General features: G+C 41.2%; 1 protein-coding gene across 1 annotated transcript in view; it reads right to left on the bottom strand.

Annotated features, from left to right (window-relative positions):
* Nucleotides 1-25,466, bottom strand: part of TBC1D1 (TBC1 domain family member 1) — a 225,209-nt gene that overhangs the window by 86,648 nt on the left and 113,095 nt on the right. Inside the window, 12 exon segments of the mRNA XM_070372259.1 lie at nucleotides 292-411; nucleotides 1,241-1,402; nucleotides 3,332-3,612; nucleotides 6,087-6,173; nucleotides 7,808-7,936; nucleotides 10,345-10,455; nucleotides 16,102-16,193; nucleotides 20,552-20,684; nucleotides 21,193-21,297; nucleotides 22,990-23,079; nucleotides 24,988-25,417; nucleotides 25,419-25,441. Of these exon segments, the coding sequence (XP_070228360.1) occupies nucleotides 292-411; nucleotides 1,241-1,402; nucleotides 3,332-3,612; nucleotides 6,087-6,173; nucleotides 7,808-7,936; nucleotides 10,345-10,455; nucleotides 16,102-16,193; nucleotides 20,552-20,684; nucleotides 21,193-21,297; nucleotides 22,990-23,079; nucleotides 24,988-25,417; nucleotides 25,419-25,441 (1,763 nt within the window).

Genomic DNA, 25,466 nt, shown 5'->3' with positions numbered 1-25,466 from the left:
AGCCATATATGCTTATCTAGAAATACCTCTATCACTCAGAGAAATGGTTAAGACTTCCTCTAATTTTCTGAAAATAACAAAATATAAATAAACTAATTCTAGTCAAAATTGGGTAGCAAGTTGATTCCATATTTTTTAAATTACATTCAGTAAGAAAAAAAGTGTAAGAAAAAAGATATAATAGATCTAGTGAAAATGACTTTGGAAATGGCAAAAGAACAGCTAAAAAAATCCCTGTGTCTAACAAGCAACATATACACCCAGACTTGATGTATCTAAATTGAACCCTACCTTTGAGTGTTCATAAAGTCAGAGGTGTTATTTTCATCTACAGGAGCCAGAAATTTTAGAAAATTTGGCACAGAGGAAGAGGAATGAAGTTTTTTCCGCAGGGCATTACGGTAGGAGATGCTGAGAGTATGGTTGAAAAAAGAGTTTAGGGTAAACACAAACACACAAACTGTAAAACAAAACCTTCAAAACAGAAGACACATTTTATACATCTAATGATAAGAAAATTAAAGCAAGTAAGAAGTCAAAAACAGTTTACAAATGAGATTTAACTTTCATTTTCAGTCGAATAAAATTCTACTATTTTAAATGAAAGGAATCAATGAACTAATTAACAAACATCAGTCCAATCAGTTACACAAGATGAATAAATTCTAAAGATCTGCTGTGCAACACTGTGCCTGCAGTTTACAATGCAGTGCCCGTATAGTTAGTAATATGTGAATACATGAAAAATGTGTTGAGGATAGATCTCATTTTAAGCATTCTGACCAAATAAAAACAAAACCGCAGCAATAAAATTCAGTCCATCATCCAAAGTGATTCTTTCTTTTCGAAGTAGAAAAATAATTTTTCTAAATTAATGAGGAAGTTTCTGAAATGGCACAAATTGCAACTTATATAATCAAGCACATTGCCGTTAAACCTGTGTGTGTGTGTGTGTGTATGTACACACACCAGAGCAGAGGAATGTGAAAAGAAGTATCACATCTTGCCCTCAAGATTGTTTTCACAACAATTTTGAGGGAATTAATCAATGGTAAAATTAAATGGATTCAAATGATAGACTGAAAATAAGAAAAGCACAACCAAACAAGCACACACACACACAAACACACACACACACACGCGGTGGCCCCGGGGTCCTGTGTGGACATGCAGCACACCCTCTCTGCGTGACCATCCTGGGAAGACCAACGACACTGCACTTGCCATGCGGGCGGCTCACCTCTTTGGCACGGCATTCCCACTCTGTTCTCCACTCGGGTTATGTTTGAGGTACTTAAAAAAATTAGGCGAGGAGGCGGAGGGGTTAAGACGAGGTGGAGGAGCAGGAGCTGAAGACTGACCTGAGGGACTTTGAGACTCGCCAACAGGTGGACAATTCCCACTAAACAGCAAGTAGAGAGAGGCAGGGGAGTTAGAGGGAGGGGGAAGGAGCCACACCGGAAAAGCAGAGGACACACGGACACAGGAACTGTCAGTCAGTGGGTGCGCTCCTCTTCAGCACCCTCATCCCCACTGGTAAAGCAGCTCAGTCAAGAGGGCGCCATGAAAGGTCCTGCCTGATCACGTCCCACACTCGGAATGACCCCAAGACATCCATTTCCTCCACTCCCTTCTTAGGATCTGACAGGGAAAAAAAATTAATTAAAAGCAAAGGAAAGCAAAACAAAATCCAGAGTTTTAGAAATACATCTCTCTTCAAAATGAATAATAAGCTGCCTTGAACGTCAAAGTCTCATTTCCTGTGCATAAGTGAGCAGAGAGGTCATGAAGGGTCACGCAGAGCAGAAGAGACATGCTGCAGGGAGACGGGGAGGACAGTCCCACGTCCTCTCACCATCCACACCAAACACAACCCTACAGGAAGCTGCGTTCTTCGGGGAGAAGGGAAACGGACGGTCAGGAATTCTAATTTCCTGCCACCTCCGGCTTGTGTGAAACAGCAGGCTTTAGCAAGAGGACTAAGAACCTCCAGACAGGAAGGTTTCCATCATCGCTGAAATGCCAGAAAAAGAGGGATGGGAGTGCAGTGGAGAGGCAGAACAAAAGAAGCGTGTGCGCAGGGTTTTAAGAAACATGATGAGAACCCATAAAGCCTCAAACTATGCTTGTCGTGACTCCATGGGTAAAGAATCGCCTGCAGTGCAGGAGACAGAGGAGATGCAGGTTCGATCCCTGCATTGGGAAGATCCCCTGGAGGAGAAAATGGCAACCCCCTCCAGTATTCTTGCCTGGAAAATTCCATGGACAGAGAAGCCTGGCGGGCTACAGTCTATGGGGTTGCAAAGAGTTAAATACAACTGATCACATGGCACATTCATCTCTAGAACATCACAGAATTGAGTATTAGCTTCTGAAGCAGGTCATGCTTTGGGATCACAGGTATCCAGCCAAAGTCCAAAAAACCACATAACTATTTTCAATAGTTATGAAAATAAAAGCTGAAAGATTATGAAAACAAAGCTGAAAGATTCCACAGCCTCATCCGAGACTGCTAGCACATGTCGTCCTTCACCAGCAACGTATCAGAGTGCCTCCCCACCCCGTGTGGACATGACATGTCCTGGTTTCTGTTGTCACTGGTCAGAGGGAGGCAGCGGCTGTACACAGGTGCGGCCTGTTTCATATTTACAAGGTGAGAAGCTTCGGATTTTTGAAGTGATTTTTACAGACACCCGTGTCCATCATGTCTCTGACACGTGAGGTCAAATTAACTGCCACGGGACCCCTGAAGGAAGTGGAACTTCTGCTGCTGTACTGCTGACCCAGCTCTAGAAGCAGGACATTCCAACTGCTCACTACGGCAATTTATTAAAATCAGTAAGTGTTACTGCAAGAATCCAGAATTCTCACATTGGAGGTGATTTTCGAGACCATCTATTCCAATCATGTCCTGCAGTGAAGTCAAATAACTCTGCCAGTCAGGGACAGAGTCCCCACATCACTGTGGCCCAGGCCCCCACCTTCAAACGAGTACTCTCCTGCCCACCTGCTCGCTGCTCTCCTCTAGGCTAGTGGCAGAGTTCCCAGTCACGGCTGCCTCTCAGACCGCTATGCATCTCAAGGGCCATTTCTGCTCATCTTATCTGCTTCCTCACAGTCCCTGCACTTGGACAAGTCATGGGTATCTCTTACAACTACATCTCTCCCAAGAGAGGAAGGTGAGAGAGACACGTTACTCTTTTTAAGCCAAGAGTGAAACCGGACTCAGGTTTCTTTTTCGCTCAACAGACATGCCTGGGATGCACATACCTGGCAGTAACATATGCCCCAGCTATTCATACAACAAATCTACATTTTCAACAAATCTTACTTTCGTTCATGAGGCGTCTCTGTGCTCACTGAGTGATACCTCACAAGTTTCCTTTGCGAGACCCCTGGAGACCCTCGCACCAGCTGTGGAGGCTCCTGGCATTCCACGGGAACATGACTCAGGGTGTTGGCGCGCCTTCGGAAGCCCTGCTTGGGCGAGAGCAGGGCTGGCTCTTCTGTGGGTTGGCTCTCTGAGTCACTGGACAGGTCGTCCGAGGAGCCGAGGAGCCTGAAGCAGCTCTCGGAGATGGGCAAGGCCTCCTTTTCACAGCCAGACGGCTCCTGGTAGCAGACAGACAGCAGATCAGACGTATCACAGGGCACTGGTGGCATTTACAAATCTCTGATTCCAGTGGCAGGAAAACATTTCAATACGTAAGCACATCTTCTGGTCATAATGCCATCCAGAGGCCACCAAAAAAGGCAATAAAGGCCCATTAAGTGCCTCCTCCTAGTGTGCAGGACAAACAGGAAACTGCCCAAGCGCAAGTGTGAAGAACATAAATTACAACAAGTAATTGCCCTAAGCAAAGCCAAAACAGTTCTCTTTGCAGAAAACAAAGCTCTTCCCTACTGCCTATAACAGGTCTAGTGAGTGCTGTGTAACCTGTCTGCACTGTTTAAACAAATCAACTTCTTTATCTGGGCCAAGGGTGTTCATACATGTTTAAAACTCTCTGAATTTGAGCTAATGTTTGGATTTAACTGGGTAATCTTGAGTGTTTAAAATTACATCCCACATTATTCTTAGATATGGAAAATCTCTCTCTAGGCACTTATTGACATGATTCAGGGAAAATCACTTAACTTTTTCCTGCACTTCAATTTCCTCATCTGTGAAAGGGTACAGTGAAAATTTATCTCACTGGGTTTCAGGATTAAGCAAGATAATACAACCAAAAGTACTTGTCCACTGTAAAATGTTATGTAAATATAAGTTATTATTTTATTAGGCACTCAGTGAATTTCCTGAGTGAGTCCTCAAACATTTGTTAGGACTCACAACAATATTTTAATATCATAGGCTGTCAGGACGCATACTTTTTCAAAGGAATGAACTATCACCACTCACACTTAGCATTGCATGCCCAGGATGTGGCCAAGGGGGTAATGGTGAGGGGGAAGCGGGGATATATTTTTCTCAAATCAAAAAGTACAAAATAAGAAGTATACCAGCTTGTCCCTACTGAAATTGCTAGAAGGGATGAATAAGTCAACATGAAAAGAGCGAATGCATCGAATGGTGGACTGGAGAATCTAAATTCCATCTGTTCATCTGACCTGTAACTGAATGCCTCTTAAATAAGAGGCATTAAGGATTTTAATTTTTTTAATTAAATTTATGTTTATTAAGGAGAGAGGTTAAAAGCACTTAATGTAACAGAAATTAGATTTAAAAAGCTTAACTCCCAATACCTTATGAAATGTTAATCACTCTAACTGTAATGTAAATTTTTCATTCTTTAGGACTCTACAGTTACAAAGATTCTTTAAAGGTTTAAAAATGTGTCTAAGACAATCCACCATGAAAACCTATTCATCTCAATTCTCATTAACATCCCTCCAAATTATGTGAAAGAGTTACCCTTTAGCTTCATATGACACCTGAAAGGTCAATGGATGTTCAAAGAACATAGTGATACCAATTTAGCAGTTTGCCATAAACTTTTTAAAACAACAGAAAATACCAGTATGTATCATACACTGTTTACAGTAAATATTGTTTTGTAAAATTTTAATTTTATGTGTGAGCATGTATGTACGTGTGTTTGTGAACCATTTCACAATGTTGTTATGGTCTAAAAACTTGGAAAGCCACATGCCCAAAGGGGAGCTCAAGGCAACTTTGATTCCTGTGGTAAGGGGCTGGCCTCCACAACAACTCCTCCTCTTCCCATTCCAGGGCACTCTGCCCTCCCCAGCATAAAACCCGAAATCCACTTTGCTGGTGGTTAAAAAGGTGAGCTAACCAGGATTAAGTATGTTTGTGTGTGTGTGTGTGTGTGTGTGTGTGTGTGTTTAATTTTATTTTATTTTTAAACTTTACATAATTGTATTAGTTTTGCCAAATATCAATATGAATCCCCCACAGGTATACATGTGTTCCCCATCCTGAACCCTCCTCCCTCCTCCCTCCCCATACCATCCCTCTGGGTTGTCCCAGTGCACTGTTTGTGTGTTTAAAAGGCAAAAAATGAAAACAGCGACATCATAGACACAGGTTTGTTACCAAAAAGAACGGTTGGCTTGCTTATCATCACAAAGCTGTGCTTGGTGGCAGACATGGAAGGGTGAGGCTTATTTACAAAAATCGTGATGCTTAATGATAATCACAGAGTCAGCTAAAGGACACAAGAATTTAAGCTGCATACTTCTCAAAATTCATAAGCTCATGTTTGAGGTTTTCCCAATTTAAATTATTTTTAATGTATTTCATTCAGATTTCATTGGAAAATCTACTAAAGAAAGAAATCCACTGATTGCCTTGTGATTAACTAGATCTCAGTGGCCTGAAATTGTGCGTTTAGCTCTTTGCTATGGCAGAGCCTTCTGCTTCACTAAGCACAACTTGTGTGTCAGAGTAGATCTGCACGACCAGCCTTCCACCTGCATCATGAAGTCTGGAAGCACCAAAAGTTTCATGATGGCAGCTGTGAGGCTTCTCTGGTTCCTTCTGATAGGCCCTGTGTAGAGGAGACGAGCAAGACCCATTTGTTGGTTTCTTCAGGGTGTCATATAAGAAGAAACGTGCTTACTTTGCTGGTGTTACTGAACATGCTAGACACGGAGCTGTCCAGATCCAAACTGGCTGAGTGTTCCTGGAGGCCTCTGGCTTTATTACCCTATGGAAACAAAAGCCATCAAGTTATGACTCCTGAGGCTTTTGCAAAGACATTTGCTAGAAGCAATCTAGTCTATTTAATAAGCTCAGGAAAAGTACATCTGAGAAATGCTGCTGAGCATATATGTGCATTAAGACAATCAACATTTCTTTTTTTGTTTTTTGTTTTTTTAAACCAACCTAAACATTCCAAAGCACCCTGAAGATTAGTCATTTGACAGGAATGATGGGCAGGAGAGGAGACAGTGCATCTAGAAGAAAAGCAAGCGCTGAGTGTGCACACTCAACAACTCTCCTCTGAGTCACACAGCATGGTGAACTGCCAGCCTAGGACACGCAAACCACAATCTCTCCGTTTGGGAGCTCTCAAAGGCAGGCCCACTCCAACTCCAGTTTTGTAAATGAACCGCTTTTAATGATCTGTAAGGATGCTGTATAATTCTCAGAAACATCTTCGCACAAAATAAAATTTAACAAAAAAAGTTTCAATTGGAGTGCTTTGTGAAATAAAAGAGAACCATAAGAAGATACTGAAAGTTCCAGAAAGGTGTGAAACTTTTGAGACATTTGTTAAAGAACTCCCAGATTGGTATATATGTTCTTCCATATGTTTCTTCCTGTAGAGTTCCCAGTCACAAATTTTTTCTGTAAAGTGCCAGATTAGTAACCTCTTAGGCTTTATGGACCATGTGGTATCCATGGCAATGACTCAACTCTGCAGAAAAGTATCCTGAGACAATAGGTAGCTGTGTTGCAATAAAACTTTATTTACAAAAGCAGGAAGTAGGAGACTTTATAGCGGTCCAGTGGTTAAGACTCTGCCCTTACAATGTAGTGGGGCTCAGGTTCGATTCCTGGTTGGGGAACTGCTGCTGCTGCTGCTGCTAAGTCACTTCAGTTGTGTCCGACTCTGTGCGACCCCACAGACAGCAGCCCACCAGGCTTCCCCGTCCTTGGGATTCTCCAGGCAAGAACACTGGAGTGGGTTGCTATTTCCTTCTCCAATGCATGAAAGTGAAAAGTGAAAGTGAAGTCTCTTGGTTGTGTCCGACTCTTCGCAACCCCATGGACTGTATGTAGCCTTCCAGGCTCCTCTGTCCATGGGATTTTCCATGGACAAGGGAAGAGAACTGGAGTGGGGTGCCACTGCCTTCTCTGTTGGGGAACTAAGATCCCCCCCCACCCCACACACACAAAAACAACCAGGAGGTGAATGGCATTTGATCCCCAAGGGCCATGGTTTGCAGATCCTGCTATAAACAGTTCCAGACACATAACAACAGCAGCTAACATAGACAGTTTTTAAACTGTACCTAGTGACGATAGGGAGACCGGAACCCACACCTCAGTGTATCTAACCCATGCTCTTTACAGGGACTGGCCAACAAATAACATTCCTCTGGGAGCCAAAAATTCCAATTGAATATAATACAAAAGAGCAGAGAATTTTTTAACTCTAAGTTATAAACTGAATTTTAAGGGTAGATAACATTTTTCTAACACTGAGAAGACACGAACAAGGCTTTACACTTCTATACTCTATGATGAACACTGATGGAATGAAAGCAAAGAACTAAATTTCATGCTCTCTCAAAAAGGGATTTAACTGAAATTAGGAGGAATTATGTCACTTACCCGAGACAAAATACTTTCTAAAGATTCTGTTAAAGACCTCTTCGCTTTGTTTTTCAGCATATCTAGCCTAAATCGAGTGGCACTTGATGGTAATTCGCTTCCAATACTCTCTGCTGCAATCTGTGACGTCTAAAAAGTGAAACAATTGAAAGTTAAGCCACTTAGGTCTTCCTTCCCTCCTCCTTTCCTTCCTTTTTAAAGGACTGAAAAATTTCTAGGATGCATCTTTTTGATCCTAGGTCATATTCTTTCTGTGACTTCATCTGCTCCTTGGTGACATGACTGCAAGTCTGGGAAATAACTTTGCCTCAAAGAGTTGCACTACCCACTCCAAACAAAACAGGGAAAAGCACTTAGAAACCAATCAGTTCACAAAGAGTTTAGAGCTCAGGCTCTGCAGATGGATCAGAGACATGTCATTCACTAGCTACGGGATTGTGCAAGTTCCTTTCTCTGAGCCACAATTTCCTCTTCTGTAAATTGAAACCAACCTCAAGATCTAATCATAGGACTTTGTTATGAGATTAAAACAGGTAAAGCATGTAAAACAATGGGCACAGCTTCCAGTACAAAGGGGACTATGATTAGCTTTTCAGATTAAAGTAACAGCTTACTTTCGGGGGTGATTCAGAGAGTGAGACAAAAAAAATCTAATCAACTGAAGAATCCATCCTGCCTACAATAATCTCTTCATCCCCCCCAACAGGGTTCTTTTTCCTCTCTCCTATGGTTTCCATCATCTCATCATTCACTGTCCTCTGCAACCCAGTCTCTCCCTTAACTGACCATAACATGAAATGACAACATAAAAGTCTGTCAATCACAAAATCAAATTTAGTCTTACTTATTAGAGCTATGCTTACCAAACAAACAAACAAAATAAATAAATAAAATTCTCTAGATTAAACTGTTTCTTCTATGGATTCTTACCTGAATGCTTCCTGCTAGATGATGATTTTGTTAGAAAAACACACAACCGCATCCTCTATTACTCTAAACACCAACTATCCTTTGTTGTTATATATTTCAAGCATACAGAAAAGTGTGCAGATTAATACCTTAAAAGCCTTCATACCACCCCTAGCTTTGGCTAAGTTAACATTTTGCAGGTGTTGACAAGAACAATAACGAGCACAGGCTCTGGCATTCACTCAAAAAATTATATATCCTGGGTGAGTGTGTTATTAGTCACAGTTTGGTCCTGTGCAATCATTTACCAAGAATTAGAACCCATCCAGGCTCAAGTCAGTCTCTAGAGCTAAGAGAATTACTCACAAAGAACCCACAGGGGCTTGCATTTGACTCAACACCAGTTTACTCCTAAGAAGTTAAAGACTTGCTTTCAACCAAAGTTTTCACAAAGGAGAAGCAGTTTGAATAATTTTGGTACATAAAGAAAATACTGGCTAAAAGACTGGCAGCATGTAGAAGATCCTTCAGAGACAGAAGAAAAACTACATTGTGGTTTTCTTTTTATAAACCAAGCCATAAAAATCTCTGTATACTTAATTCAATGCTTCTTCTAGTCTCCTCTACGGTCTAAAAAGGTTCTTTTCTATGTCTATCACCATAATTCAAATGTAATCTGAAAATACAATCTTTGGAAAATAGTTCACATTTAGAAAATAACACAGTCCTTGTTTATTTTAAACTAAGCATCTAGAAGTTTCTCCTTTGAAGCTGATGCTGGTTTTTGGATAAGCTTCTTCTTTGGGGCTCCAGAGTGACTTGTACTGCAGTCCCCATACTGCCCATGCCAAGACTGAGGGGTGAACTCTAAGCAAGAACATTTGGAGCCAAGGTTTAAATTCTGAAGCTAGGATGAAGTTCTCAGCTCAGAACCCACCATCCAGGGGTGTCACAGAGTATCCACCAGCAGCCTTGTTCACAATAACCAGCACCTAAAGTTAACTTTGGCGTCCATCAAAAGGAGAATGGAGAAACAAACTGCGCTGCTGATGCAATGGAATAAAAAGGAACATACTACTGATTTATGCAACAACAAGGATGAATATAAAAAATATCCTTTTTTTTTTCCAACTCCACACCCCCAGTATGCTAAGTAAAACAGAAGCTCTGTATCTGAACAGCATATAAACCAGGCTAATACTGTATGCGATTTATCAGTAGTGCTATCTTACATCCACACTGCATTTTTAGTAGAAACAATTTCCAGGCACTGTATGTAATTGTGAAAGAAGCTGTACAATGTCACCCTCATTTTATCAGGGAGAAAGGTGAGATGATAGGCCTGGCTCCTTGCAGCTCAAGGAGCTCATTCAGGTTGCAGCATTCACTCGATGCCCTACTCTAGTCCCGTGTCAGAAGACCACTCTGCCGCCACCACGATGACACAGACAGAAACTCGCCTCACCTTTTCCAAGCACTATCTACACATTTCCAAATTTTCCCTACATGTGTAACAAGTGAAAATAAATTGTAGGGAGGAAAAGAGGTTTCAAAGCTTCAGAAAATCCCCAAGACTCTGTTCTACAGAGTGTCCTGGTGAAATCAGACAAAGAGAAAAAATGCCATACCTGTTTTATCTCCCCAATATGGATGTGAACTTTCTGCTTCTCTTCATATAAACATCTCAGGAAAGAAATAATCAATTCATTCTCTCGTTGCTCATTTCTTGGTCTCAATTTCTTAAGGTTAAAAAAAAGAGAATATTTTACATTAATTTTTAATTGTCACCAAGACTGCTAAACCATTCATTTGAAAATGCTAGCTTCCACCATCGACCAGTGCTTTTACCCAATCATCTCACTAGGGGGCACCAATGATCCTAAAAGTGAAGATAATTTTTAAAAAGAAACAATGAAGCCAGTGGGCCAGATTTGGCTTCTGACCTCTGATGTCCTTATACCTAAAACAAACATTTCACATCAGATAGAGGCATAGTTAAAATATTTAATAAATACTCTTAAAAACATCAGAAAAGGACAAGAGCCATGATGCCTGCACGTTTATAAACTCTTACGCTTAGGGAAGTAGAAAGGAAAATAGCAACTGATGCAGGGTCATGGCTCCTTTCACATATCAAACATGTTCATCAGGAAGCATTTTCTGGGAGCCCCAAAAGGCATACACTTGCACACAAAATTTCATGGCACAGACTCAACTTTTTTTTTCTCGTATTTTAAAAATTCTTTGCACTCCTTTTATTTTTCGGGCAAGGTAGTGGCAAAACACACTGACCTAGAAATCAGGTCATGTAGGTTCAAGGTGCTGCCCGGAAAAGGGATCAAAGGAAACTCATTTAAGCTCAGCCTCTCTGTCTGTTCAAATGAAGATTATGCATGCAATACACTCCAAGGTCTCCTCCAGCTCCCAGACTCTTTGGACTTGAAATACCAGAGTTCGTATTTAGAAGACCATCTAATTTAATGTATTCAATTATTTTCCCTGAATATGAAGCATACAAAACTGAATTACTCCGGAGATACACAAAGCCTGCAGTTTATAAACTTTTATATATATATAATGACAGTTTTCCACTGCCCTGCTTCTTCTCTCTCCCTACCCCAACCCTCTAGCTTGCCCTTTAAAACCAAGTCTGGGTGTATAATAAGCAGATCAACTACACAAGCATCTGAGGCTGAATCAAGGCTGTTCTGAGCAGCCCAGCTAAGGAACAAGTTTACCCTGTGTCATAGGCTAGAAAGAGAGCAGAGGTAACACCTAACCCACACCTTCTAACATTCCCTCCCTTAAATGCAAAGATCATCTTAAATAAGTGTTCCTGCCACTCAAGGAAATGGTAGTAAATGATCAGAAGAATTAACCCTGAAGTAAACTACAGACTTCAGTTACCATGTCAATACTGGCTCAATTGTCATAAAGGTACCACTCTAAGACAAGTCATTAATAGGAAAAACTGGCTTGAGGAGGGGGAAGGGGCATGAGAAGCTTTATGGGAACTCTCTGTATTTCCACCCACTTTTTCTGTAAAACTACTCTAAAAAATAAGTCTATTTAAAAAAAAAAAACTGCAAGAAAGAGAAGCAGACGGGAATTACGAAGCCTCTGAGCAGGTACTCGAGAGCTGACCCATTCTTTCTTTTCCTAATCTTCAGTGAAACTTTTGGGCACTCTCACAAGAAAATCTGTATTTTCCTTGGAGAAAATTCTTCACAATTGATTATTTTCAATATCAAAATAGCCCAAGAATGCAGCAGTAAGAGAGGAGCATTATTAGTACATTCTCTTTTCCTCAATATACACATGAAAGAAACTACTGGAATGGACAGAAAATGAGACTAAATCGAGCACAGTGTACTCCCACAGCTGCTGGCCTATGCGAGACACAGGCCAGCGAGACATCGCACCATGGAGCTCATTAAACACCATGGGGGGAAAGACACTAAGGCTGAGAAGATCGTGTCTGTGGTGTCACACGAGGTCAAGAAATAAACGCTTCCTTGCAATAACTGAAACGTGACTACGGGCTACCCTTCCATTGAGTGAAGTCCCTTGAATGCCTCCCAGGGAACTTCACCATTCTCCAAAGGGGAAAATCATTATGTCCTGTAGGTGACTTAATCTCATAAACATTCATGAGTCCAAGAGACAGGTCTAAGGAAACTAATGGGGAATCAAGTTGGATAATATCGCTTTGCAGTCAAAATTAACTTGCTTATTCAAAGTTAACCTATGGTCAGGTCAAGAATCAGGATGCCGGTTACCTGGGGCAGGACCAAGGTGGGGCTCTGAGGCTGGAAATGCTCTATTTCCTAACCTGTGTGTTGCTGCAAGGTGTATTCATCTTATAAAAATTCACTGAAATACAGTCAAAATTTTATAATAAAGTTGTTAAATATATTTACTATATATAATAACTATAAACCTTTAAAACTGATATACTATATATTATGTATAATATATAATTATATAGCATATATGATTATATATTGTATGTAATAACTATAAACCTTTAAAAACTGAGGTATAATTATATACAACATATAATTATATATAATATATATTACTTATATATATATGCATTATGTATGTAATATCTATAAACCTTTAAAAACTGTGAATCACTACATTGTACACCTGAAACTCAAGTACTATTATACATCAACTATACCTCAAAGAAAATTTATTTCATTGACTGACACACCACTGATTTGTATGCTTTTCTATCATTAGTTAATTTTTTAAGAAAGAACAATACAAAACAATTGCCTGTTAAAAGTAACAAAGCCAATTTTGTTATATGTTTTTAACCTCCTTTCTATGAGACGTGGGGCTATAAACCAGTTATAAAAGCAATATGAGAGTCAGTTTCCAACACTGTCTACGAATACCAGCATGCTGAGAAGGTCTATGGTCTTCTGAGGAGTCTACTTAAAATGCTTAGTTGGACAACGACATCTTTTTAAAAAATTATAATGAAATCTTATACAAATAATTTTAAAACTGTGGAAAAATCCACCTAAGTCCCTATATATTCTGTTCAAGAGGGGGAAAAAAGCTCCTCTAGCTATTAATCTTTAACTTGTAAAGTCATGTCATGTTATTTAATTCATTATCAGCATTTATTGAGTATACATCTATTTGGTTTACCTACTCAGTTGAGTATTAAGTCATTCCTTGAAATACACTCAATCAGATGAAGAGAATTTGACATCTGAGGCATTTTCTTTACTAGCCCTATTCAGCTTGAAAGCAACTTCTCCCCAGGACAACCGACGTGGACTCAGCACAGCCGGCCAGCACAAGGACAGAGCCAGATCCTGCCAGGAGGGAGGCTTCTCACATGTCCACTTAGACGTGTTTGGAAACTGTACATTTCAAAAAGGTCATAAATTAAAAAAAAGTGGCTCTGCAGTGTCATGAGTTCTCTTAGAGAAGGGTTAGCACATCCACATGCCCATCTGGCACCAAGGCCTCCTCTCAGAGCTCAGAGTCAAAGCCAGCTTGTTGGCAGCAGTGATAAACCTCAGCATCATTTGCATAGTAATTAATTTATTTTCCTTTATGGTTCCACTTGGGTTGCACTTTTATTTCCCCATGAAACATTTACTTACAAAAACAATGAATATGTAAGCTTTGTGCTTAGTTGCTCAGTCGTGTCCAACTCTTTGCGACCCTGTGGACTATAGCCCACCAGGCTCCTCCCCGCCCATAGAGATTCTCCAAGCAAGAACACTGGAGTGGGTTGCCATGACTTCCTCCACGGGATCTTCTCAATCCAGGGATTGAATCCAGGTCTCCCACACTGCAGGCAGATTCTTTACCATCTGAGCCACCGGGGAAGCCCAGTGTATGCTTTAAGTACAATTATTTCAATAGTAATTACATTTGTTTTATAAAGACTTGCCCTTGGAGAATTCCTCAGAAACAACTTTTCTCCAGAAAAAACTGAAAGGAAAAATATTAACCATTCTATTTATAAGAGGTCTCATGACACTGCAAAGCCACTTTTTCTTTATGATCCATTCAAAATGCATGATTTTCAAATGCATTAGCAGGCACTACTACCTAAAAAGAAACTAGTGACTTGGTTTATATAATATTTTATATAAAACAAAAACAGTCATTGAGCAAATAACAAGACTATCAATAAGCCATCAGAAGACGAGATCCATGTGAAGTGTGTATTATTCAAAGAAGAGCTACACCTACAAGGGTGAAGGACAAACTACAAGCTGGTTATGCAAAGCCAATGAACAATATGACTTCTTTTTGGTCTTTAATCAAAAATTACAGAACCTGCTACAACAACACATAGGGATCCCAGTATATTAACTGAATGAATTTTTTGAAGCAAACTTCTGTCCCTGATTTTCTCTAAAGTCTCTTTGTTATAATATATTGGAGTGTCTCTAACTCACATGCATCAAAGAGAACCTCAGAACCACATCTATCAGGAACCTGTCACTGCTGCAGAACAATAGCTGGGGTGTTACCTTCCCTGATTCACCACACTGTTTGGGGGAAAGTTACATAGTGCTGTCTAAATGAAAAAGAAAGCAAAGTCACATCAGGGAAGGAATGAATCCTCTATGCTTGCTAAAGAGACTTGATGGCACTACAACAAAGTAAGCCAGCAAAAAGGCCCCAGCTCCCATCACAAATGCATTATCAATCAGAAGCAAATTGTCCATCTATTTAAGAATTCTAAGTACCAATCACATTAAGTCTGTCTGAGAGTACTGTGTACTTAGAACTCTAAAGATCCTTTAAGAAAATTAAGTAGTGCCTCGATTCAGAAGAACACAAGAAAATTTAAGAACAACTGATAATTGTGAAAATAACATTCTAAGCTATTTATAAAATTCAAACTCTTTCTAATTTTACTGCAGAAGACCAAGGAAAGGAGAACTGAGAACATGTGATTAAAAAGAAAAAGACAATTCTTTAATTTCTCACTCTTAACAGAAAACAGATCATGGGTCCTGTCTGTAGCCTTTTCCCCAGTGAGGAGGAAGAGAAAACTGACAACCTAGACTTAATGGCCTTCTTGCTTTGTTTGAAGACCCCTCTATGTGCAAAGCCCCCGCCACTCTCCTCACAAGACAATTATGCTTTGTTCTGCTGTGATCGCCTCCCGAGAAAAAGTGCCAGGAAACCACAGAAAACGTCCCTTTGCAAAAGCAGACATGACATTTTTGATGAGCTCATCAAAGATTCATAATGAACGGACTACAGGCAGACCAGCACACAGAGCGTGGTCTCCCTGAGATACATGCATCTAAATGCAAGGATGAGAGCGAGTTTCCAGGGTTAAAGCAGGAAACCAATGAGCTTGGGTTTTGTCCTATATTTTGCTTTTATGTTTAGATTTGATATACTATATAGTGTAGGCAACATTTAAATGTATTTTCAAAACTGAAAAAAAAAAGAGCGAGGAGGGAAACTTATGTTCAAGTTCATGTACAAAATGTTATATCCTTAAGATTCCCACACTGAGGTCTGAAATCCTGAGTGGAACGGAGCTGGCATAAGTCTCTGGGGAAAGCAGTGCTCAGGGACCAAAGTCCAGGGTCCTCTGTATCCCAGGCTGAGGCTCATTCTACTTTATAATTTCCTTCCTCTCATTCCTTAAGAGAGCACTCCCCTGGGTTAGTAGTTTTCACACGAAAGCCAAGTTCTCACAGGAGTCTGCAATACTGACCTTGCCCTTGTCCTGAGACTGTTAAAGCTCAAACCAAGAGGAACTCAGGCCCACTTCCTCAGGGCTCCAACAGGTCTGCTTTGCTATTTTTTATGATAACATTCCACAGAGAAGATGCCTTTTTCCGCCCCACCCCCTTTCTGGAAATTAAAAACCAGTACTGTACCTGAACCTCCTCAAAAATAGTTGCTTGCTCCTGATTAGTTAATGTTGTCAGGTGCTTCTGGAGTTCTAGTTTGGTTTTGGAAGAATTCATTCCTATTAAGAAAAAAGAGAGACCTGAGAACACACTCCGTAACAGTCAGGAGGTAGAGTTAACACCTTCCATTCCCACTCCCTCTCTTACATGCCTTCCCTCCCTCTCTAGGCCTCTCTAGGCATCGGAGGTCTTATGGAAATTCTAATCAATAACAATGTCAGTGATGAGGACACTGACAACAAGTAACAGTTTTTGATTGAGCCCTCATGTGCTAGACGCCCACTTAAATGTCAGGTGTGTATCATTTCATTTTATACTAGAACCACCTGACGAAGAGGGCTTGGTTAGCCCCATTTTACAGTTTAACAAAACTGAGACCCAGAGAGCTCACAAGACTCCCGAAGTCCAACACACTGGACTCTACCTCAGCCTCGTGTGGCTCCAAATCATTTTTCTTTCTACCACTACTCCATGTTAAAATATCGCACACAACTGGAACACTGTCCTCAGAAAATGATAAAACGTCATGAGTGTTTATATGTAAACTAGACAATCTCCCCTGGAGAAGGAAATGGCAACCCACTCCTCTCCTCAAGCAGGGAACTTGGTGGGCTACAGCCTATGGGGTTGCAAAGAGTCAGATACGACTGAGCGACTTCACTTTCACTTCACTGTCCCTATCCACTCGCCAGCCCATTTCCTCCTGAGGGTGAGCCGCTGGGCCAGGCTCTAGGCCAGATTTATCCTCATAATGAGGATGGCCAGATGCGCATCTCGGAAATCAAGAACAGGGACTTGGAAATCAGGCTTCTGTTTTACAGATGAGTTTGCCGAGGTCCAGAGAAGCCAGGCAACTGACAGGTCAGGAGGCCAATTAGCAGCCAAGCCTGTCTGTCCCAGAGCCAGCACTCCCTGCTCTCCCTGCCACAGAAGGCAGGGGCCCCACCCTTCTCAGCAAGCAGTGGCGAGGCCACTGCCCCAGCTCAAACCACTGCAGCTTCTAGAAGTCCTTCCAGAGGTACTCCCCCACCACCTTTTTTTTGGCCAAGAAAACCCTAAACGGCCACCATAAAAATAAAAGCCAGTATTTTTTTTAATGACTGCTGTGCCACTTTACGGGAACACTGCACAATCTCATCTAACCCTCAACATAATCCTGAAAGTGGGCACTATATACAGTAATCCCAAGGTCCATAGGTGAAGAAACTGAGGCACAATCAAGTCAAATACTTTGTCCAGTGTCATCAGCTACGTAAGGGACAGAGTGAGAATCTGACCCGCGTTGATCTGCCTCCAGAGACCACTCCAGAACACTCCACTGCCTCCCTTAATCCACACACAGTCAAGTCACCTGACCCCGGTGACTTCAATACCAAAGTGAACTGCTCAGTGAAATAAGTCAGGCAGAAAAAGACAAGTACGGCAGATTTTCACTTATATGTGGAATCTAAAACACAAATATAACAAGACACAAATAGACTCACAAAGAACAAGCTAGTGGCCGTAGGGCAGAAGGGAAGGGCAAAATAAGTGAAGGGGACTAAGATGTACCAGCGGATTAAACTACCCGTTATAATATAAATAAGTCACAGGGATGTGATGTATGGCAAAGGGAATGCAGTCAATCATGTTATGATGACACTGTGTGGTACAGAAGATACAAAAATACTGAATCACCACGTTGCACACAGACACTAATAATATTGGAAGTCAACTATTCTTCAATTTAAAAGAGAGAAGTGATTAAAGGTGCAGAAAGGACAGCTCGATTTGTCAGAGCACAGTTTATTCAGCTACTCCTCTGGCAAGCTGTCAGGTCACACCAGCCAGGGAAACAGCGATGCCTTCACTGCACTAACTCCTTACAGGCTGAATCGAAACACTGTTTACAGTTATGAGCAAAATTAGCACTCAGAAGTCATTAAATAAAAATCCTCCCTGCATCTGGATGTCAATGATACCGTCCAAGCATCCTCTCGCGGACACATTTGTACCGTTTGATGAAACATTCACATACGGAGAAAAACCTCAAGAAGAGTTAGGCTTATTATACATACTTCTAACAATCTCAGGTGAAATCATACAATACAGTCCACTCTTTATATTCAGCAGGTATGCAGAGATCCGTAGACAGGTCTATCAGGAGCTCTCAATTCATTAAGTCCTTTCTTCCCCATCTCAAATCAAAGCTGATCCTCCAGCCTCCATGCCTACTCTCCACTGTGCACCCTCCGTGGGGCTTCTCAACACTTTCAGCCGCTCCTGGGGGTTTCTGCAGCAAGAAGGCAGCATTCCCCACGTGATGCCAAAGGTTTTACAGGAGAGAAGGGCAGCAAGTCAGTCTGCCTTCATGCTGGCCGCCAGAAAAGGCTCTTATTAAAGGGAGCACTGATGAATAGTTTTGCTTTGCCGAAGGCAAATTTACTTGGAGAGCAAAAGGAAACCTCAGTTCAACTTTTTCTTTTTAGTGAAAGTGTAATTTATGCCAGAATTCCCAAAATGTTCCTCTAAACTTTAAAATAAGCAAAATGATATATAAATACTAGCAGTTGTAGAGAGTCCAAACACAGAATCTGTACAGCTGCCCCTCTTATGTGTTTTAAGTGTCCAATGGCACCCACAAGTACAGTCTATTTATTCTACTTTATGGATTCCAGAGCGTATTAACTACATCAGTTGATTAAGAAAACAGTCTTTAAGTCTTTCTTTTTGTGGCCATGTCATTCATTGTTCCTCTCCACTGTTTATGATGTTCTTGGCCAGATCATAACTTCCTATTAGAACCACTGTTATGGGTACATACAATGAGCTTTAATAAACGATTTCATTCTCCTTGGGGATTCCCTGGTAGCTCAGATGGTAAAGAATCTGCCTGCAATGCGGGAGAACTGGGTTGGATCCCTGGGTAGGGATGCAATCTAGCAAAATGTAAGAACCTGAAACTAACTATCCATAAAATAATCAGCATCTCCCTTACTAAGGACGGCTGTAATAATGTGCCATCGATGCTTTAGAAGTGCTTCCCATCACGTAGGCAAAACGTACCCTCCCCAGTCTTCTAATTGTGCTAGTTAATGGATGTTTTTACATTAGCATAGCTTTCTGCTTTGCTTGGATCTTATCCAGTAAAAAGATGAATTAAATAATCACTCTGAAACTACAGCAGCAAAATCCCTACCATAATTAAACTTTTCAGGTATAGCTCTCTGAAAGCTAAGCCAGACCAAAGAAAGATTTGTCAAGTGGAACTCTGGAACCCTTCCAGCTCCTGCAGGTCAGAATCTGCTTTATCTTCAAGGCCGAAGTCACTGCAGGCTTCTTAACAAGCTCATAGGGGACACTGCCGTCATCGTTTACCTTATCTCACAACCACTAAGGAAAGAACTAGTGATGCCCTCAGATGGGATCTCTTGTTAAAGCACAACTTTCCTTGTTCCCAGATATATTTTGTATCATGTCAGCAAAGAGGAACAACTAGGAAAACATGATTGAAAATGTTAATCATTTTGATCCATTTTAAACAGCACTGGAATGTCAGCAAGTGAACCTTGAAGACCTTAAGATCATGTCAATCTGTCTTTAAAAAGGGAAATCAGATACCACTTCACATCCATCAGGATGGTTATCATCCCCAAGCCCCAGAAAGTCGGTTTGCTTATCCCTCAAATGTGCAGTAATCCCTTTTCCTTCCACAAAGTGGTGAGGATTAAATGGATGATAATACATGTTAAAGAAAACAGTACAGTGCCAGGCATATCTTAAGCATGGAAATCATAACATTTATTGCAGTTTCTCCCCAAGCCAAATTCCTAGAAAAACTTGGAGCAATACTTCCTGTGCTCTTTCTCACTGGCTCCTCAACTGCAACCTGCCCTCTGGCCATTCCTCACCATTAAAACTGCTCTGGAAGAAGCTATCATTGACCTTGTAACGGACTCTTTGCGTGTCCAACTCTGCAACCCCACAGAATGCAGCTCACCAGGCTCCTCTGTCCATGGGATTTCCCAGGCAAGAATACTAGAGCAGGTTTCCATTTCCTTCTCCAGGGGATCTTTCCTACCCAGGGATCAAACCTGGGTTTCCTGCATTGCAGGAGAGCTGCAGTGAGCCACCAGGGAAGCCATGCAATCGGCTCACTCAGTGGTAATTCTTACCTCTCATCTTACTAGATCCCTCTTTGGCAGCCAACTGGACACTCACCCCACCATGATTAACAGCGCAACTCGTCTTGTGCCCTCTGTTCCTCTAACTCCTCCACCCTCCTCCGGGCCCCTCGAGGGGAGATGGTAGCACCTGATATACAGAGGACATCCATCCATGACCCCTGTAACTAACATTGGCCTCCGTGGGACAGAACCTTCCAACGAATTTGCCCAGGACCCTGAACTCCTGCCCACCCCACCCCGCCCCGGCTCACCCTCGATCCGCTCGCAGAGCTTGTGCAGGCCCTGCAGGGGGCAGCCCTCACACAGCTGGGCTGGCGCCTTGGCTGTCTGCTGCACAGCAGCCACCGTGAAGGCCTGCTTCAAGGTCATCATGATCTCATCCACCTGATCAGAGACGACAGAGAGCAGAAAGTCCATTTAAAATGATCTGGCAGAGATTTCAGGACTCTGTGGAAAGACCCAGTACTTAAGATTCTTCTGGACTGTTAGTCACAGGTTAATGGATAATAATCATTAAGAACCACTAGGATTATACATAGTCTAGAAACACTACAAATGCTCAAGGCTTTTCAAGGAGGGAAGGTAAAAACTAGATGCAAATTAAATACTGAACGAAAACCAACTCTTCTGATCAAAAGTCCAAAATGACTTTTGAAAGATGCTAAAGCAGAGGGTGAAAGTGAGCAGGCCTTTAAGCATGATGAACATTGAAAATGTGCACCCAAGTAAGTCTCAAGTGTATATTAACTGGTTATTAAATAGTCACAAAAGTATAATGAAAACCAAGTAATTTGTCAGTGAAGCCACATAGTTTTGCTATGTAAAGAAATCAGTGAGGCTGACATCCCCTGTAGACGAGATTTCAAGGTAAGAAGAGCCCCTTCTCACTTACCAGAGCTTCATTTGTGCATTGAAACACATAACAGACGAAATGAAAGCCTCCACCTCCGGAAGACTCACGGCAGATGAACCCAAAGTGGTCCACATGTCTAATACCCTGTGGAAGGCAGGGAAAGAGCAAGAATGGTAAGCTGTACCCAGAGGAGGCACCACTGCCACACGCGCAGCTGAAGACTCACACAGCACGGTTTTAAAGGACACTGTGAAATTACTGTTTTCCAGATGTTTTAAATATCTAAAAACATCTTTCAAATATGAAGTTCTACTAAAATGTTACTCCTCTGACTATTCCTACAAGCAGGATCTGAAAACCAGAGCTTTTATCCTCATTTTAGTAGTGAGAGGAAGTGGAGAAAAGCTGACACAGAAAAATGAGAACTTTTCTTGAGTATTAAGGAAAAAGTAAATGAGAGATTAACAAAGAAACACAACTGTACACATACACAAGCAAACACACGTAGACACAAAAATTAAAGGAAAGGATTTAAAATATTTGTACTCCTAAAATAACAAACAAGTAAATCCTGAAGTAAACTGGTAGGAGGAATGAGTCAAAAGTTATACACACAACGAACAGAGGTACTTTCAAACATAAGATATTAAGGCCAAAGCTGTACCAGTTTCCTAAGAGCTCTTTTTAATAAATATTAATATGTACACTTGTTTTGAAAGTATCAGCTAAGAACCACCTTAATACAGATAAGATAGCACCTCCTAAAAGCACCAGCATGCAGAGTGTTGACAGCTTGAAGGGCAGGTGATCATGTAAACTTGTAAACATCCTTTAGGAATTAACAAAATTACCATATGAAAAAGCAAATATTTAATATTACCATTTCAAGAGAAATACAAGCAAATCAAGATAAAATGTCTATGGAGAATCTCACTTTCAGGTCAAATATTTCCCAATAAACGAGCAATCACTGACACATCCTGGCACTGCCATCAATGTTCTCCAACAGCAAGTTAAGCATATGCAAGAGGTTACTCCAAAGGAGAATATGATTTGGAAAAAACATTTTCTTTGTAAATGGTTCTCTAGTCGATCTTATGCATGAACGTCATTTTCACCTTTGGGGGGAAAATTCCCTATTGAATCATTACATAGATCACATTATAAATCAACAATGAGAGTTTCATTATATCATACTAATTTTGAGAAAATGAAAATGAGAAAATGATTTCAGACTTTTTAAAACTACCCAAATAGTAACACATTTTTGCTAGGAAGATTCTGAGTAAAAAGTTGTCATAGCTCATTATAACTGACAGATTCTCCAAATCTCTCTATGAAACACACCCAGGAGATTTTCAGGAAAGAACTCAAGTAGACACTGTACTCTAAGGAAAAATCCTCAAAGGTAGTCATTATTCATTATATTTTAAGGAAGAAGAAATAATGATCTTGGTATCCCAAAAGTCATGAATTCTTAGAAAGTAAAAATAAGTATTTTAAAAAATACATTAGTGTGTATGAATGTATATATAAATATGCATACAGACACACATACACCTGGAAACCATGACTGTGGACCATTACTACCAATGACTGGGAAAAAAGGAAAAGGAGACCTTCTTTCTCCAGTTAAGTTATGGTCACTAAAAGCAAAAATTTTAATTTCAAAATTATATTTTGCCTTAATATACAAAAGGAAATGCAAGATCACAAACCCAGCACTTAGAAAGCATACATCTTGTAACCTTAGCTACTTCGGTTGAATGACAGACAGTAAAATAATTCATTAAAAAAATGCAACTGCAGTTGAGCTGATAACCCACGTCCATTTACCTGAGAGCAAAAGGATATCTCCTTAAAATTTTTCTGCAACGCTATTTTTTTGGTGTCAGGACTGATGAGGTAAACTTCAGATTGACCAATCTTAAAAGACAAAGAAAGAAAGAAACTAGCTTTGCATGAACACTGAATTCAGATTTATTACACACACTTTCTCATTTCATGACCTAGGGAAATAAAGAATCAATGGCTCAAGCTCCTACTGAGCAGGGACCATATCATGTAGAAGACCACTTCCAGGTCACACTCTATTCTACAGGCTTCGGGTAGGAGACAATCATCAGTGTGTTCACCTTCATCAGGCAGCAGTCTTGAGGTGAGAGGACCAAATATCTCAAAGTTAGTCACGAAGCCTCAGGTTCCCACAGCTCCCCTTTGTAAGAGAGAGAGGTTTCTGCATAAGTGAATCTCCAAGGATAGAGGAGCTTCTCTTTTAAAATTTCCAGGACACTTTCTAATGATCAGAAAAGTCTTCTTAAATTATTGTTTAAAATCTACCAATTGTTGAGTACATACTGTGTTAGGTACTCACTCCTGCTTACCTGACTTCCTAAAAAAGCTAACAGTGCGAGCACAAACTAACATTGTCTTACAGACGAGGGTCAGCCTAACAGATCTCCGTTAGAGCAGAGGACTGTGTCGCAATAACCATAGTTAACTGTGCAGCTTCCCTCCCTCCCCTGCTGCTCCCTGAACCCAGGATGCTCCTCTAGCTGGCCACAATGACACTTCTGCTCAGTGACTATCACTGCCTTCAGAAAGCCCTGATTCCCCAGAAGCCCTCACAGCATCCTTTGCAGCATTTATCACAATTTTAGTGAGACAATTACTCATACAATCAGTTGTCAGTCTCTCACTGGAATCTAAATTTCACGTGGGCAGAGATCATGCCTGTCCTGTTCATTGTTGTATTTCTAGCATGTTGCAAGTGACCCTGTGGAGAGCATTTACACAATAAGTACTTGAAAATAAATGCACTAAGCAGCTTTCCCAATGATACCAAGAGGTTTTGGTGGTTTTTTTTTTTTTTTTAAAATACAGATCACACATTACAACACCAGTCTGACTGCCAACGTAGCACTCTTTTCAGTATATTAGGTCAACCATGAAAAGAGGAAGAAATCGGCCCTCTGACACTCCATCTTGATTTCAAACCTGTATATCTACACAGCCAGCTTCCTCATCACTTGGCCCTGAGTTAGGCACAGAAATGTTACCTTGCTCTCTCCCTAAACTCTCAGTCAGCCTTAGGCCAAAGAAGAGACAGAGGAGGCTGAGAACAATCTGTTTCCCATATTGCAGAGGCCAGCTCACTAGGGAGCCAGCTGAGTCCCATCAGCTCAGACCCAGAGGACTCCCAGGACAGCAACCTTTCCAGAACAGCTGGGATCAGCCTGGAACCCAGGAGCCTCAACAGCCAGGGACAGCCTCCTGCCCATGCCTTTTCTGGCATTTGGCTCACTGTCAGTTTATCAAATTATTTCTAGAAAAGAGTAAGCAACTGGCTAAACTAATACTGTAGTTTGGGTATCAATTTCAAATATCATATTATCCCCAATTACCCAGGTAACAAAGTGTAAGTAGTTTTACAAATTAATAAAAATAATAAAGAAGGGGTATTTTCCAAAAAATTTTGCTGAAATATATTACTTGAAATAAGTTAAAAAAAAAAAAAAAAAAACCTTCTGGAGCCTCTTTTACACACATTAATTGATCCACATTGAAAAGATGTCTTCACCACCACGTGGGAGGCAGATAAAAATCATACAGGATGTAAGATAGATTCTGTTTGTTACCCCCTGATGATTCCCAAGGCTAATAGGGATTAAATAAGGATTCTATCCTGACAAAAGAATTATTCAGAATAAAAATATACGGATTCACACATAAATCCAAAAGCAATTCACAGATAATCTTTGTTCGACTAAGCAGATTTTCTTTTGAACACAAAGGCCAGATTGGGGATGTGCAGGAGGCTTGATAATATTTTACCGTGAAGAGCATAGTTCGATTTTCCTCAATATCTGTCGGCTGCACAATATTGTGTCCACTAATCAGGTGGTTCTCGATGTCGCTCTCCTCAAAAGAGCTGAAGAAACTACTACTCCGCAGGCCTGCATCCTGAAACTCCTTTCGGAAGGCCAAGGAGCGCAGCCCGGGCTGCGAGAAGGACTTGCGCATCGGCCGCGGGCCCCGCTCCCCATCCCCCGGTGGCTGCAGTGCAGACCGGAACTGATCCGAGGAGAAGCCACCGCTCACGTGACTGAAGCCTTCGATGCACTCATCGATCAGGGCGGGTGGAGCCTTCCTGTGCGCCACGGCCACGCGGCCGCAGAACAGCACCTCGAACTTCTTGGCGAATGTGTCATCGAACTCCGAAGGGCAGCGGAGCTCCTCCTGGCGGGCGATCTTCCCAGCCTGGGATGGAACTGATGATCTCAGGCACCTGCAGGGAAAGGAAGGAATGTCAT

The sequence above is a fragment of the Bos mutus genome, chromosome 6 (assembly GCF_027580195.1).
Source record: "Bos mutus isolate GX-2022 chromosome 6, NWIPB_WYAK_1.1, whole genome shotgun sequence".
NCBI lineage: Eukaryota > Metazoa > Chordata > Mammalia > Artiodactyla > Bovidae > Bos > Bos mutus.
Note: the sequence above shows the minus strand (reverse complement) of the source record. Positions and strands in the feature narration are given on the sequence as shown.